The sequence below is a fragment of the Doryrhamphus excisus genome, chromosome 6, assembly GCF_030265055.1.
Source record: "Doryrhamphus excisus isolate RoL2022-K1 chromosome 6, RoL_Dexc_1.0, whole genome shotgun sequence".
Classification (NCBI taxonomy): Eukaryota; Metazoa; Chordata; class Actinopteri; order Syngnathiformes; family Syngnathidae; genus Doryrhamphus; species Doryrhamphus excisus.
Genome location: NC_080471.1, coordinates 1,729,664 through 1,746,063, shown reverse-complemented (window position 1 = coordinate 1,746,063; position 16,400 = coordinate 1,729,664). Strand labels below are relative to the sequence as shown.

The 16,400-nt window shown below is 42.6% G+C and overlaps 2 protein-coding genes across 13 annotated transcripts in view; one reads left to right on the top strand and one right to left on the bottom strand.

The window, feature by feature from the left end:
* Nucleotides 1-16,400, top strand: part of LOC131131552 (anoctamin-1-like) — a 50,027-nt gene that overhangs the window by 23,924 nt on the left and 9,703 nt on the right. For 6 of the 7 annotated variants that reach the window (XR_009130205.1, XM_058076346.1, XM_058076343.1 and 3 more), the window contains 10 exons: nt 2,342-2,502; nt 4,572-4,654; nt 5,213-5,224; nt 6,522-6,596; nt 7,851-7,919; nt 8,016-8,217; nt 9,989-10,100; nt 10,660-10,717; nt 11,167-11,267; nt 12,380-12,522. Coding sequence is in view for 6 of the 7 variants with exons in the window: in XM_058076346.1 (XP_057932329.1) it covers nt 2,342-2,502; nt 4,572-4,654; nt 5,213-5,224; nt 6,522-6,596; nt 7,851-7,919; nt 8,016-8,217; nt 9,989-10,100; nt 10,660-10,717; nt 11,167-11,267; nt 12,380-12,522 (1,016 nt within the window). In the remaining variant the exon portion in view is untranslated. The remainder of the gene's footprint in view (nt 1-2,341; nt 2,503-4,571; nt 4,655-5,212; nt 5,225-6,521; nt 6,597-7,850; nt 7,920-8,015; nt 8,218-9,988; nt 10,101-10,659; nt 10,718-11,166; nt 11,268-12,379; nt 12,523-16,400) is intronic. The other variant, XM_058076344.1, reaches the window with a different exon arrangement.
* LOC131131562 (uncharacterized) overlaps nt 1-16,400 on the bottom strand; it is a 71,364-nt gene that overhangs the window by 46,201 nt on the left and 8,763 nt on the right. The gene's annotated exons all lie outside the window — the stretch shown is intronic.

Here is a 16,400-nt window from a genome sequence, read left to right as displayed (position 1 = left end):
GTTACGTGTAAAATATATAGTCTGCCCCCCCCCCCCCCCCCCCCCCCTGGTTTGGACTAATAATAACTCCAACTTGCTTACATATGCACATTTTTTACTAATAATAGTCCCTAACTCAATCATTTATGAATACATTTTCAGGGTGAGGGCGCAATGTTCGAACTGCGATGTCGACTCTTGAAAATAGTTTGAAGAAGGACTTTAGAGGAGACATCAAGGCCTTTTTCTTCCTCCTCTATCTGCTTCTCATCACCCGCAGGATATTATGACACATGCTGCCGTTTCCTGTTAATGTCGAGTCGAGACACATGTGACTAGTAGTGGTTTTTAATGTCAGACTTTCACTCTGGAGGATATCACCGTGTTGCACTTTTTCTCCATTGTTTAAACACATTTTGTGAAAGGATGCCTCGTATTCTCAGAACTCTACACACAAATCCAAAAATCACTCACACATTTCTGAAAACCCCTCGAAAACTTCTTTGTTCTTGTCAAAATGGTGTTTTGTCTCCAAATGATGCACACAAGCCACAATATGAACAAACATTTATATGAACACTGATGTGCTCAGTGTAAAACACTGGGATTACATCATAGTCATCATGACTCGGGCCTTTTTGTGTTCAGTGTGACACTTCTTGCAAAATATTTTTTGGTTTTTTTTTTGTATTTTTTTGACTCGCCTCTATTTCGCTTTGTATCTAAAGTTCATTCATTCATTCATTTTCTACCGCTTTTCCTCACGAGGGGGTGCTGGAGCCTATCCCAGCTGTCTTCGGGCGAGAGGCGGGGTACACCCTGGACTGGTGGCCAGCCAATCACAGGGCACATATAGACAAACAACCATTCACACTCACATTCATACCTATGGACAATTTGGAGTGGCTAATTAACCTAGCATGTTTTTGGAATGTGGGAGGAAACCGGAGTACCCGGAGAAAACCCACGCATGCACGGGGAGAACATGCAAACTCCACACAGAGATGGCCGAGGGTGGGAATTGAACCCTGGTCTCCTAGCTGTGAGGTCTGCGCGCTAACCACTAGACCGCCGTGCCACCCTGTATCTAAAGTTACTTTGCAAATTTGTCTTGTCACATAGTACACGGTGCATTTGACAAGACAGCGCAGTGCAGGCTGCTGTCACGTCAGTCACTTATGCATCAGGGCTAGCATGACCTCTTTTTTTGCTTGAAATGTTTTATTCCGGCGGCACGGTGGTCTAGGGGTTAGCGCGCAGACCCTCGGGCATCTCTGTGTGGAGTTTGCATGTTCTCCCCGTGCATGCGTGGGTTTTCTCCGGGTACTCCGGTTTCCTCCCACATTCCAAAAACATGCTAGCTTAATTAGCGACTCCAAATTGTCCATAGGTATGAATGTGAGTGTGAATGGTTGTTTGTCTATATGTGCCCTGTGATTGGCTGGCGACCAGTCCAGGGTGTACCCCGCCTTACGCCCGAAGACAGCTGGGATAGGCTCCAGCACCCCCCGCGACCCTCGTGAGGAAAAGCGGTAGAAAATGAATGAATGAATGAAAAATAGACATTTCAATGAGTATCAATTACTCAAGGCTGCACGGTGGACAAGTGGTTAACACGCAGGTCTCACAGCTAGGAGATTCGCGTTCAATTCCACCCTCGGCCATCTATTTCTCCGGGTACTCCGGTTTCCTCCCACATTCCAAAAACATGCTAGGTTAATTAGCCACTCCAAATTGTCCATAGGTATGAATGTGAGTGTGAATGGTTGTTTGTCTATATGTGCCCTGTGATTGGCTGGCGACCAGTCCAGGGTGTAGCCCACCTCTCGCCCGAAGACAGCTGGGATAGGCTCCAGCACCCCCGCGACCCTCGTGAGGAAAAGCGGTAGAAAATGAATGAATGTTTTATTCCATGAAGTCATCATAAGACAATATAAGAATTTTGTTAATTTCAAGTTGTCAGTACACAGACAGTGGTAACATTGTGTGACAGGTGTTTAGCCATGTGATCAGTCAGTGTGAATAATAGGAATATTCATTTGACTGTTTTGCGTGGCAAAACAAGACGTTTACTTCATGAAAATTGTGCCAAAACTCAGAGAATTTTGTGTAGTGTTTTGAAAAAAAGTGTGTTGTAGATCTGCAGTCTGAGTGCAGACTTGGTTCATGGAGTTGGTGCATTGGTTATATGTTGTGGTCATCGGGTCTCAGGCATCACAAATTGTGTGTAAACAATCGAGAAAAACTGTAAAACCCTTTGCCACATCCGTACGACAGGTCCAAAAGGAAACATTGTGTTTGCATGGATACATATTTTTTAGGCATACAAATAAAGTCTAATTTTCACTTTATTGTCGGACAGCATGGAGATATGCCACCCGAGGAACAACATCACCATGTGCCCCATGTGTGATAAAGTCTGCAGCTACTGGAGGCTGAGTTCTGCCTGTGGAACTGCAAGAGCCAGTCACTTGTTCGACAACCCAGCTACTGTTTTCTTCTCCATATTCATGGCTCTTTGGGGTAGGTGAACATATGGATGGACACTATGCCGGGAACTTGGTTGTGGTGGTGCTCCATGTACGCTAGTTCATAGTTAGGGGCATAAAAAACCTGTTTATGTCCTTCTGTATACTGAATTTAATATCATTAGAGCCCTCTAGAGCAGTGTTTTTTTACATTGTAAAAATCTTGTTGCACACCGCTAACCAAAAATGTTCCAAAATGTCACCACGACCTCACACGTGCATCAATAAGTCTACGGGAGGAACAAGGTAGGTGTTGCCACACGGACCAATATTACATTGCTCTGCCAGTCTTTACACCACAGACACTCCACAGTAGCCATGTTTTTACATCAACACTTTTTCTCTTTCCCAATCACCTTTCTCAGGAAACAATGGTATCCACGGAAAGGAATATTCCCATCTCTTGTCTACATGCGGCGTGAAAATCAACCAGAATAGATATCAATAGGGCATGCCCAGTAAAACGTAAACATCAACATCACATGATACCGACTTCCTGGAGTTTTTCTTCCACTTGTTGGAATAACTCCGTATTGCCAGTTTTCCGTCTGTCCAGTCTTGGAATTTTAATTTGAATCCAAAACAAACTTTGCTTAGTCCAGTGCCGATTGCTGGCCTCCATTTTTAAAAGTGAAGAACGTCTGGATCTGCGTGTTACGTCATATCTGAGCATGCGCTGAAAGAACGCACCCGGGATCAATTTAAACAGGAAAAGATCAAATTCAATCTTGATAATATTTTATCATTAAACTCAGGACATGTTTTATATAGATATATATTTTCTTTTTTTAATAAAACTGGACTTGTGAATAAAGTATAGAAGGGTTTAGATTGTGTTCCACAGATGGCGCTAATGCACACGAAAGCTGCTTGCCAACCGCCAATAAACAACAGAAGAAGAAGAAGAACGCAGTCTTCAGACAACTTTCCGTTTTAAACTTTTAAAATGAGCGAGTCAAAATGATCTACCCACTACAAAAATGCAAAACATCTATTTATTTTCAAATGTATTGAGGATTATTTGTACGTACAATGTATGTTGATGTACCTTACATAACCAAATGAGCCAATATTGCAAAACACACATAATTAACTATTAACATTTTTTGTAATTACCTGAGTTTACTTTGATGACTTGCACTGAATTGAACCAGCCTGGGATGCATAGTCCGGACAGTAGCTGCTGATAGCCAGCCTCAAGCACACTTCCAAATGTTTATCAGTCATGGATAATATCCGTATCATAATATCCGTATAATATTCCATATCCGTATGGAAGTGATATGTTTTTTGCCTTTTTACTTGGTCCAGTTTTTGCCTTTTTACTTGGTCCAGCTCCTTCACTCATTTTAGTGACCATAAACTTTAGCGAGGGCTTTAAAATCTGACGCAATTCGCCGACTAGCTTAGCACTTTGCATCGTTGTTTACGCATGAGCGGTGACCTAAAGGTCAAAATTCAGTTGTCATCTGACTGGTTGTCCTGTATGTCAATCAAGTAACGGGGATGGATGATAGGCTGACATCGTAAGTTCTGCTGCACTTAGAGACGTTGTTTGATTTGATTGGTCGCCCGAAGGGCAACATTCAGTTGTCATCTGAATGGCTGCCCTGTATGTCAATCAAGTGACGGCATTGATGCTGGGATGATATTTTTTTAATGTCACGCCGCGATCGACCAGCGATCGACCAGTACCACCTCCGCGATCGACCGGTAGATCGCGATCGACTTAATGAGCACCCCTGGGTTAAAGGAATATTCCATCCCTGTTCAATTCTTTCCGTTTGAACAAATAAACCAAAGTGAATTGGAATATTTGGGTCCATGTATACTATTGACATCATATTTGCAAATGATGATGAATCAATGTTAATTATAAAAAGTGATATTGGATAATTCCTCACGGGACACCTGACGGTTTCTCAAGGAAAATCACTGCTCTAGACATACAATAACACCCCTACAGTCACCTTTCTGAACAAGACAACCACATTTTTTACAAAACAAACATTTCTGATACCGGTTGTCTTGCTTTTTGTTGTCTGTTTTGTCCTTCATTAAAAGCGGCCATGTTCATGGAACATTGGAAGAGGAGACAAATGAGACTGAATTATGAATGGGACCTGACCGGGTTTGAAGACGATGAGGTAAGGGATTATTGTGTATTCGTTTATGCTAGGTCATATAGCCAGCAGTACAGTACAAACGGTACAAACAGCAAAGGGGGATGTGAACCAGGTTCAGCTGTAATTATTTGTTTATTATTTGTTTTATTTCAATGAACACGTTCATGGCGGGAAATAATTATTTTCTTCATGGATTAGCAGCGGTTCGTAATGTTTCGTAAAGTTCAATCGATTGCCGAAGAGGAATCCTATTCCGTTTTCCGTGGGTGAAAGGTATTCTGAGTGTTTTATGTCTCTGTGGTTGGTAAGCACATTGCAGTACTTTGTCTAAGATAGATTGGAACATATTCCATTCCAACACGCCTCCAAAAAATTGATGTCTGTTTCAATCATCAATTTGGCCTTCAATGAATATGACATTCATTACCATGATAAGTGGTCAGAAACTTCATCTAATACTAATTAAAGTCAAAGGACAATATCATGTGACCATAGTTAAGGTTACCCAGGTTGCCTTCACTGACTTAAGATCTCTCCACTCCATCCCCCTCCTTCTCTCTTGTCGTTTATTTTTCACAGGAAGCGCTCAAGGTTTGGATAAAATCGCTATAAGTATACGTTTCCTCCATTTATCCTGTCTCTCTTCTATTCCGAATTTCTTTTTCAATATAAAACTGAATAAAATAATCTGAATAAATGTATGTGATATATTAGTTTTTTATTATTTTTTCTTCATTTAGCTTTTTTTTATACTTGAAAATGTTGAAATTCGCTTACACGTGCATTTGTTTTGAATAATAACAGACCGTATTCAATCACAAAACAGCGTGATTTATGAGTTAATATGTTTCATATAATTATGAGTTAATATATTTTTGGAAAACGATGAAAAAAAATGTGCTACTTCGTAGTTTGAATATCGCGTTCCAAAAGTGTGGTAACCAAATACTAGGCGGCACGGCGGTCTGGTGGTTAGTGCGCAGACCTCACAGCTAGGAGACCAGGGTTCGGTCCCCGCCCTCGGCCATCTCTGTGTGGAGTTTGCATGTTCTCCCCGTGCATGCGTGGGTTTTCTCCGGGTACTCCGGTTTCCTCCCACATTCCAAAAACATGCTAGGTTAATTAGCCACTCCAAATTGTCCATAGGTATGAATGTGAGTGTGAATGGTTGTTTGTCTATATGTGCCCTGTGATTGGCTGGCCACCAGTCCACGGTGTAGAAGACAGCTGGGATAGGCTCCAGCACCCCCCCCCCGACCCCCGTGAGCATAAGCGGTAGAAAATGAATGAATGAATGAAAAATTGACATTTCAATGAGTATCAATTACTCAAGGCCGCACGGTGCGCAAGTGGTTAACACACAGGCCTCACAGCTAGGGGATCCGAGTTCAATTCCACCCTCGGCCATCTCTTTCTCCGGGTACTCCGGTTTCCTCCCACATTCCAAAAACATGCTAGGTTAATTAGCCACTCCAAATTGTCCATATGTATGAATGTGAGTGTGAATGGTTGTTTGTCTATATGTGCCCTGTGATCGGCTGGCGACCAGTCCAGGGTGTACCCCGCCTCTCGCCCGAAGACAGCTGGGATAGGCTCCAGCACCCCCCGCGACCCTCGTGAGGAAAAAGCGGTAGAAAATGAATGACTGAATAACCAAATACTACTCCCTCATTGACATTTTGGCCTCGAAATTTTGTCCAAAAAATGTGCCCAAAAGGTTGTGAAGTTTTCAAAAATCTCATACTAATGTATATACAAGGATTCATTTGATTAGACTTCATCTTTTTTTTTACCCTTCTTAGTTACCTGTTCTATCCCCTAACACCTTTCACAACCATTATTATCATTTATTAATTGTTTTCCTTTTCCTGTCTATAAACCAACACAGGACCACCCCAGGGCGGAATATGAATTCCAAGTCATGCAGAAATCTCTGAGCAGACATCACAAGACACCGTACAAGGTAATAATAATATTATAATAACGTGACATTACGGTAATCCAGCTCAGATAAACTGAGGCTTTGATACAAAGTAGAGTGGGGGTTCGACGGTAGCGTTTTTCTTTCAGTTGTTTTTCCTGTTTTGTTGTGTTGTTTGTCACATTTGATATGTGCAGTACCTTCTTTAAGATATATAAGTTTTAATTTGGTTTCTGCAAGACATTTTTACGTAAGGAATCATATATCAAAAGATAGTGGCAAAACAACAATTAGTCTGATTACTGATTACTGAACATGATTACTTTGAGGTACACGGAAAAAGTACACAAACTTACCAGGCGCTGCACAAAACTGAAAATATTCATTTCTTACCAACCTCAGTTACAGTAACATATCAATCAATCATGAAAATTACAACAAAATACTAATTTTTCTTAGTACTTTGTAGTGTAGACCAGGGGTCTCAAACTCAATTTACCTGGGGGTCACTGGAGCTAGGGTCTGGGTGAGACTGGGTCGCATCAGGTTTTCCAAAAAAAAACAAAAAAACGCATTTATTAAAAACAGAAAAATGAATAAACTTTGCTTTGGTTCCGATTTTCTACAATAAAAGCTCTGATAAAACATTCCACTGTTCTCAAATATCTTAATTTTTTTATTTTTCTACACAAAATAAGATGAAAAATAAATAAACAAATCGAGAATAAAGAAAATCAATCAATCAGTAATAAATAAATATAATAATAATAATAATAAAACGGCAAATAATAAAAACTTAAGAAAGCACATATAGTTGGTGGGTAGACAAATGATTTTTTTCATATTAAAATGAACAAAGCATTATTAGAGCCCTGTAGACATGACAAAACACGACTATAGTCACATTTATACTCTTTTTATTTACAACATATTGCGCAACTGCAGGGTCTTGAGACACATGCTAACTCGCAAACTAGAGAGCTAGCGACCTAAACGGTAGCCTTCGAGTTATTTCCTTTAAACTTAAATAGCCAAAAACGTACCACTTCCACACGGATAGGGAGGATAACTATTAACAGTTATTTAACCTTTAACATGAACATGAATCAAACGTAATAATTGTTTCTGGGTTCATGATACCATACAGCATCCATATCAAACTTGCGCGGGCCGCACCACATTTGGCCCGCGGGCCGCGTGTTTGAGACCCCTGGTGTAGCCAAATAAAATCTGTAGGTAAATGAAAATTACTGCATGAAATACACTTTTGTTTCATATTCTTTATCTACTTTTTAGATGGAAAAACTGACATGTCAAGATCGCCTCCCTGCCTACATGACTAATATTGTCACAATGTTGTTAATGGTAATGTTCCTATATAGTTACTACATTCCCAAATGCTGATACGCAGTGTACTCTATAGTATGATACGTTGGTAACTCTGCCACTCTCCATTGTTAGATCGGTGTAACATTTGCCATTGTGTTTGGTGTCATTCTCTACCGGATCTCCACAAAAGCTGCTCTACATATGAGCTCCAATCCAATGACACGAAACCACGTACAGCTTACTGTCAAAACCACGGCAGCCATTATCAACCTTGTGGTCATCCTCATACTGGACGAAGTGTATGGTGCGGTGGCGCGATGGCTCACGGTTTTAGGTAAGTGCGGTAAGGTATCGGAACCGTTTTAAAAGGTGTGCTTAGTTCGTAACTCATTAGACATAACTCATTGGAATGTAGTAATGGAGCTAATTAGATCAAATTAATTGGTTCCAATTGGGAACCATGGCATCAGATTATCAGACCGAAGACCACCAAACAGTAGAAGACCTTGTCGGCCGCCATCATTCACCATTTACAGCAGGGGTCTCAAACTCAATTTACCTGGGGGCCACATCAGGTTTTCCAGAAAAAAAAAAAACGCATTTATTAAAAACAGAAAAATATACAAACTTTTTCAGTGCTTTGGTTCCGATTTTCAACAATAAAAGCTCTGATAAAACATTCCACTGTTCTCAAATATCTTTTTTTTTTATTTTTCTACACAAAATAAGATGAAAAATAAATAAACAAATCAAGAATAAAGAAAATCATCAATCAGTAATAAATAAATAAATATAATAATAATAATAATAATAAAAGGGCAAATAATAAAAACTTAAGAAACCACATATAGTTGGTGGGTAGACAAATGATTTTTTTCAGATTAAAATGAACAAAGCATTATTAGAGCCCTGTAGACATGACAAAACACGACTATAGTCGCATTTATACTCTTTTTATTTACAACATATTGCGCAACTGCAGGGTCTTGAGACACATGCTAACTCGCAAACTAGAGAGCTAGCGACCTAAACGGTAGCCTTCAAGTTATTTCCTTTGAACTTAAATAGCAAAAAAAAAACTTACCACTTCCACACGGATAGGGAGGATAACTATTAACAGTTATTTAACCTTTAACATGAACATGAATCAAACGTAATAATTTTTTCTGGGTACATGATACCATACAGCATCCATATCAAACTTGCGCGTTAAACTTTCATATCAAGGCGGGGGCCTCAAACTAGTGTCCTGCGGGCCACATTTGGCCACGTGTTTGACCCCTGATGTAGTTGAACAGGCGCCGGATAGCATGTGGTAGCAGACACCCAACCTCCTACCTTTACAACGTACTAAGGATCGACCGATACACGGGCCGGCCGATATATCGGGCCGATATTTTCGTTTTTTCCTTGAATCGGTATCGGCCGATACGGGCACGGATTCGCCGATATATTTTCCTCCACATGATTTACAATCAGGCATCCGCCCCGGCGGCAGAGGACCCCGCAACACACGCAGTCATCACATCAATGCTAGATAAAACTTAAACTATGACAGAAATGTTTTGCGCGTGGTTAAATATTTATTCATTTAAAGTTGATAATGGCGTTTAAATGTGTTTTTAAGAAAGCTGAATCCTGTTCAGTGTTTACATTTCAATAAATATTTATTTAAACATGAGAACTGTAATATTTATCATGGTGATTTTTTCATGTAAATTGAGGGATCAAAAGCAGTATCGGCCACAAATATCGGCCCAAGCAAAATCAACCATGGGCTAAGGGTGGTGGAAAAAAATCGGTATCAAAATCGGCCCCAAAGAAAACATATCGGTCGATCCCTACAAAGCACCCCCCACAGAACACCATGATGGACATGGTCTACAAACCCCTGCAACACCAGTCACCTTTGGTCATTTGTACTATTTTTAGATTTGACCAGTTTTCTGTATGATGGGGGGCCCGACTTCTCACGGGTGTTTATTCCTGCTGTTCATCCTTTTTGCTCCCAATAAATGACTCAGGAATAAAGAAACCTGGAAGTCCGCAGCAATGAACGCAAAGTGGAAGAAATCTATGAAAATCGTACTGTGCTTTCTTTTTAGAGGTTCCAAAAACGGACAAGAATTTTGAGGAGAGACTCATCTTCAAGACATTCATTCTGAAGTTTGTTAATGCTTTCACTCCAATCATCTACATCGCTTTCTTCAGGGGAAGGTTCGTCAATGCTAGTTTGCTTATTAGACTTTGCTATATAAAACATTATGGTGAAAATATATTCATCAAGCCCGAGTCACACACACACATACACACACAACCGCACGAGCGTGCTAAACTAAATTAATCCTATCTCCCAACTATGCTCTGTAAAAAGGAGATTCAGACCACTTTTACTGCCGTTTATCACCATTTCAGCCATTTTCTTGGCTGCACGGCGGTCGAGTGGTTAGCGCACAAATGTCACAGCTCTGAAACCCGAGTTCAATTCCACCCTCGGCCATCTCTGTGTGGAGTTTGCATGTTCTCCCCGTGAATGCGTGGGTTTTCTCCGGGTACTCCGGTTTCCTCCCACATTCCAAAAACATGCTAGGTTAATTAGCTAACTCCAAATTGTCCATAGGTATGAATGTGAGTGTGAATGGTTGTTTGTCTATATGTGCCCTGGGATTGGCTGGCCACCAGTCCAGGGTGTACCCCGCCTCGTGAATGAAGTCAATGAATGAAGCGCTGTATAAAAACGAATCCATGAATCATTTTGTCATCTTTTTGCCAACAGACTTGTAGGCCGACCAGGCAGCTACTTATACGTGTTTGAATCCTACCGAATGGAAGAGGTAAGGCTGCGTAGACATGAGAATCCTAACTGATTGTGATAAACAGGACGGGCCAAAAGTAGGTTCTTGGTTTACGGTGTTCATAGTGGTTGTACTGTATCCTGTGAAGTGGTTGGAATACATTAAAAACAGACTGTATTGGAAATCCAAGGGAATACAGCTGGAATGGGTGCAGATACTGGAAGATCCAGAAAGCTTTCCGAGCAGGTTATTGTGTGTAGCTGCTCTACAGTGGCCACAACTCCATACAAAAGGTCCTCTTTAACCATAATTCAGTACATAGAAATGCATAGTCAGTAAAGTGCGATGTTGTGTCGGTGGATGAAACGCCCGAAAGACGTTCCGTTGCTGACACACGCTGCCTACCGACGTTTAGCCCACTCTTGTATTAGCATACAATACTTAACCTTGGACCACTTCCTGTTGTTTCAAAGTCCTGTTTTTTCCAGTGTACTCATGGAGGCTGTCTGATGGAATTGTGTATTCAGCTGAGTATCACCATGTTGGGAAAGCAGCTCATTCAGAACAACCTTTTTGAGATCGGAGTACCGTAAGTAATGGCTACATAACAAAATACAATCTACTGGATAACCAATGACACAAGTTCCAATGGAAGAACGTTCATAAAAGGAACGGTACAGGAACCTGAGGTCCAATGTTTGTTAAGTCTTGGAGTGTACTCAAAATCTTTTGCTCTTAAAAATTGCATGAACTTTAGAAATTTGAATCATCCTAATGTGTAGATTTAGAGTAGTTACTGATGAACTAATAAAGAACTAACGAGCGAGGAACTAATGCAGGGGTCTCAAACTCAATTTACTTGGGGGCCACTGGAGCTCGGGTCTGGGTGAGACTGGGCCGCATCAGGTTTCCCCCCCCCCAAAAAACGCATTTATAAAAAACAAAACATTTTAAAAAACTTTGCTGTGGTTCCAATTTTCTACAAGAAAAGCTCTGATAAAACATTCCACTGTTCTCAAATATCTTAATTTTTATTACGCTGCACAAAATAAGATGAAAAATAAATAAACAAATCAAGAATAAAGAAAATCAATAAATCGGTAATAAATAAATAATTATAATAATAATAAAACGGCAAATAATATTAATATTTTTTTCATATTAAAATGAACAAAGCATTATTAGAGCCCTGTAGACATGACAAAACACGACTATAGTCACATTTATACTCTTTTTATTTACAACATATTGCGCAACTGCAGGGTCTTGAGACACATGCTAACTCGCAAACTAGAGAGCTAGCGACCTAAACGGTAGCCTCCAAGTTATTTCCTTTCAACTTAAAATAGCCAAAAACTTACCACTTCCACACGGATAGGGAGGATAACTATTAACAGTTATTTAACCTTTAACATGAACATGAATCAAACGTAATAATTTTTTCTGGGTACATGATACCATACAGCATCCGTATCAAACTTGCGCGGGCCGCACTAACATTAAACTTTCATATCAAGGCGGGGGCCTCAAACTAGTGTCCTGGGCCGCGTGTTTGAGACCCCTGAACTAACGAGTGTTGGTTAGGGTTAGGTAGGTTGGGTTCTCATTCACTACTGTCATTTTTTTTGTACCTCATTGTAAAGTCTTCGCCACTGTTCTGTTACATTTCATAAGGAATATCTCTTTTTGTGTTCTTTTCAGCAAGCTAAAGAAGTTCATTCGCTACATCCAATCCAAACAAGGGACTTTTCAAGAGGAAGAAAGACAGAAGAAGCTGCAGAGATATGAAACCGACCATTTCCTGGAGCCATTTTCGGGGTTAACGCCTGAATATATGGAAATGAGTGAGTAGCGATGGAGGTATTGGCACCTCATACCACTTTTAAGCAAGAACGTGATTACATGACACAGAGGTTACATGAAATCATTCATCACTCAGAACAAAATGGAGTACTTTTTCACATGTGGACACGTAGATTTGGATAGTTTGTTTTCCTTAATTCAGTATATGAACAACGTTTTTTTAGCTTGTGTCCTCTACTTACTTACTTACAGCACCACGATCCAACAATAGTCAGGAGGTTTGCCACCAGCTGCTTATAATTATCTTCCCTGTCGTTTTCAAGAAATGTTGATGCAAAAGTATAAACAAGCATATACTCTTTTGACCCAATATTGTATCTTGGAAACTATTCCCAATCCACACTTTGGACTTCATTAAGGACCTAAACCAGGGGTCGGGAACCTTTTTGGCTAAGAGAGCCATGAAGGCCAGATATTTTAAAATGTGTATCTGTGAGAGCCATATACATTTTTTTAAACATTGAATGCAATAAAATGTGTGCATTTTTATGGCTTTCAGCCATACCTGGCTTTCAGGTATGGCGCCGCGGACGGCTGCCTCGGTGTGTTGGTGCGCATTGTTTTGCTTTGTTTTATGTTATAAAACTGTTTTTTGCGCCGGTACCGGGAGCTCTTTCACCAGGGAAGAGCTCATGAACATCAGGGGAGCAACACCAGAGGATTTATTTCCTAAATTTCTGCTTCCAACAGCGGAAATTTTGGATATATTGGTCAAAGGTGCGCTCACCCTTGCACACGCAGCGAAACGCCGGAGGAGAGGAAAACGGGCCGGCGCGCTCGTGCGCCTTCGTCAGCGGGGATTACGCACGTCGCTACCCGGGATATTTCTCTCTAACGTGCGTTCACTTCCCAACAAACTAGATGAACTACAACTGCTGTTGGGAAAAAACAGGGACTTCTCTTCATCTGCGGTTTTGTGCTTTATTGAGACGTGGCTCTGTGGATTAATACCGGACTCTGCGCTGCAGCTGGCTGGCTTCCAACTCCATCGCGCGGACAGAGACACGGAACTTTCCGGCAAAACCAAAGGTGGAGGAATCTGTTTCTATATCAACAGTGGTTGGTGCAACGATGTGACAGTGATCCAGCAGCACTGTTCTCCTGACCTGGAATCTTTCACCATTAACTGCAAGCCTTTTTATTCACCCCGTGAGTTCGCTTCATTCATTCTGGTTGGCGTCTACATCCCGCCGCAGGCCAACGTGCAGGACGCACAGCGCATGCTCGCCGACCAGATACTGTGTGTGGAGCGGACCTACCCGGACTCCTTAGTTATTGTCCTTGGTGACTTTAACAAAGGCAACCTCACCCACGAACTCCCTAAATACAAACAGTTTATCAAATGCCCGACCAGAGAGGAGAATATTCTGGATCATTGTTACACTACAGTCAGGGATGCTTATCACGCCGTCCCCCGTGCTGCTCTGGGACTCTCTGACCACATCATGGTCCACCTGATTCCTGCGTACAGGCAGAAACTAAAGCTCTGCAAACCTGTAGTGAGGACATCAAGGAAGTGGACCAGTGAGGCTGTGGAGGATCTCCAGGCGTGTTTGGACTCCACTGACTGGGATGTGTTCAGGACTGCTACCAACAGTCTGGATGAGTACACAGAGGCTGTGACGTCCTACATCAGCTTCTGTGAGGACTGCTGCGTTCCATCACGCACCAGGGTGAGTTACAACAACGACAAACCCTGGTTCACAGCCAAACTCAGACATCTAAGGTTGGCAAAGGAGGAGGCCTTCAGGAGTGGGGACATAAACAAATACAAAGAGTCGAAGTACAAGTTTAGCAAGGCGGTGAAAGAGGCTAAACGACTGTACTCTGAGAAGCTCCAACACCAATTCTCAGCTAACGACTCTGCGTCTGTCTGGAAAGGGCTCAGGCAGATCACCAACTACAAGCCTAAAGCCCCCCACTCCATCAACGACCGACGCCTAGCCAACGACCTGAACGAGTTCTACTGCCGCTTTGAAAGACAAAAGGACAGTCCAGCAACCATCCCCCTCGACACCTTCCAACAGCTCCAGCTCCAGCCATCTCCACCAAGACCTACCTTAATGGCCCTCCCTTCCCCCTCCTCACCCACCTCAGTGACGACTCTTTCCATCCACGAGAGAGACGTAAACAAACTCTTCAGGAGACAGAACCCCCGGAAAGCAGCTGGACCGGACTCTGTGTCTCCGTCCGCCTTGAAGCACTGCGCTGACCAGCTGTCTCCAGTGTTCACAGAGATTTTCAACACCTCACTGGAGACATGCCACGTGCCTGCCTGCTTCAAGACCGCAACCATCATCCCTGTTCCCAAAAAGCCAAGGACCACAGGACTTAATGACTTCAGACCCGTCGCCCTGACCTCCGTGGTCATGAAGTCCTTTGAGCGCCTTGTGCTCTCTCACCTCAAAGTCATCACCGACCCTCTCCTAGACCCCCTGCAGTTTGCCTACAGAGCCAACAGGTCTGTAGACGATGCAGTCAACTTGGCCCTCCACTACATCCTCCAGCACCTGGACTCCGCAGGAACCTACGCTAGGATCCTGTTCGTGGACTTCAGCTCTGCATTCAACACCATCCTCCCATCTCTGCTCCAGGAGAAGCTCTCCCAGCTGAGCGTGCCTGATTCCACCTGCAGGTGGATTACAGACTTCCTGTCTGACAGGAAACAGTGTGTGAAGCTGGGGAAACACTTCTCCGATACAAGAACCATCAGCACCGGATCCCCCCAGGGCTGCGTTCTTTCTCCTCTGCTCTTCTCCCTGTACACGAACAGTTGTACCTCCAGTCACCAGTCTGTCAAGCTCCTGAAGTTTGCGGACGACACCACCCTCATCGGACTCATCTCTGACGGTGACGAGTCCGCCTACAGGTGGGAGGTTGACCATCTGGCGACTTGGTGCAACCTGAACAACCTGGAGCTCAACGCTCTAAAAACAGTGGAGATGGTTGTGGACAACAGAAAGAAATCAGCCTCTCCTGTCCCCATCACCCTCTGTGACTCCACAATTGACATTGTGGAGTCCTCCCGCTTCCTGGGTACCATCATCTCCCAGGACCTCAAGTGGGAGCCGAACATCAGCTCCCTCATCAAGAAGGCTCAGCAGAGGATGTACTTCCTACGGCAGCTGAAGAAATTCAGCCTGCCAAAGACAATGATGGTGCACTTCTACACCTCCATCATTGAGTCCATCCTCACCTCCTCCATCACCATCTGGTACGCTGCTGCCACTGCTAAGGACAAAGGCAGGCTGCAGCGTGTCATTCGGTCTGCAGAGAAGGTGATTGGCTGCAATCTCCCGTCCCTCCAGGATCTGTACGCCTCCAGGACCCTGAGGCGTGCAGAAAGGATTGTGGCCGATCCCTCTCACCCCGGACATAGACTCTTCGAGACGCTCCCCTCTGGCAGGAGGCTGCGGTCCATCAGGACCAAAACCTCACGCCACAAGAACAGTTTCTTCCCGTCTGCTGTCAGCCTCATCAACAAGGCCCGGAACCCCACCTGACACTCCTCACACCCCACCTCTGCCTCATCCTGCCACTTTGACACTTTCATTGTATACGTTACATTAACGCTCAGTTTGGACTCTTAGGAAAACAATCAGACTGCACTTCCGGAATAACAAACAAAAACAGACTGTGTACATATATTTATACTGTTATTCTGTATATTTTGTATTTTCATATTTTGTATTTCATATTTTGTATTCTCATTCTTTTTTAATAGATGTGTATGCACCTACTACACCAAAACAAATTCCTAGTATGTGTTTGATCATACATGGCAATAAACCTTTTCTGATTCTGATTCTGATTCTGATTCTGATGTAAGACCAACAGTTTTAGACATAATGGGCTCTAA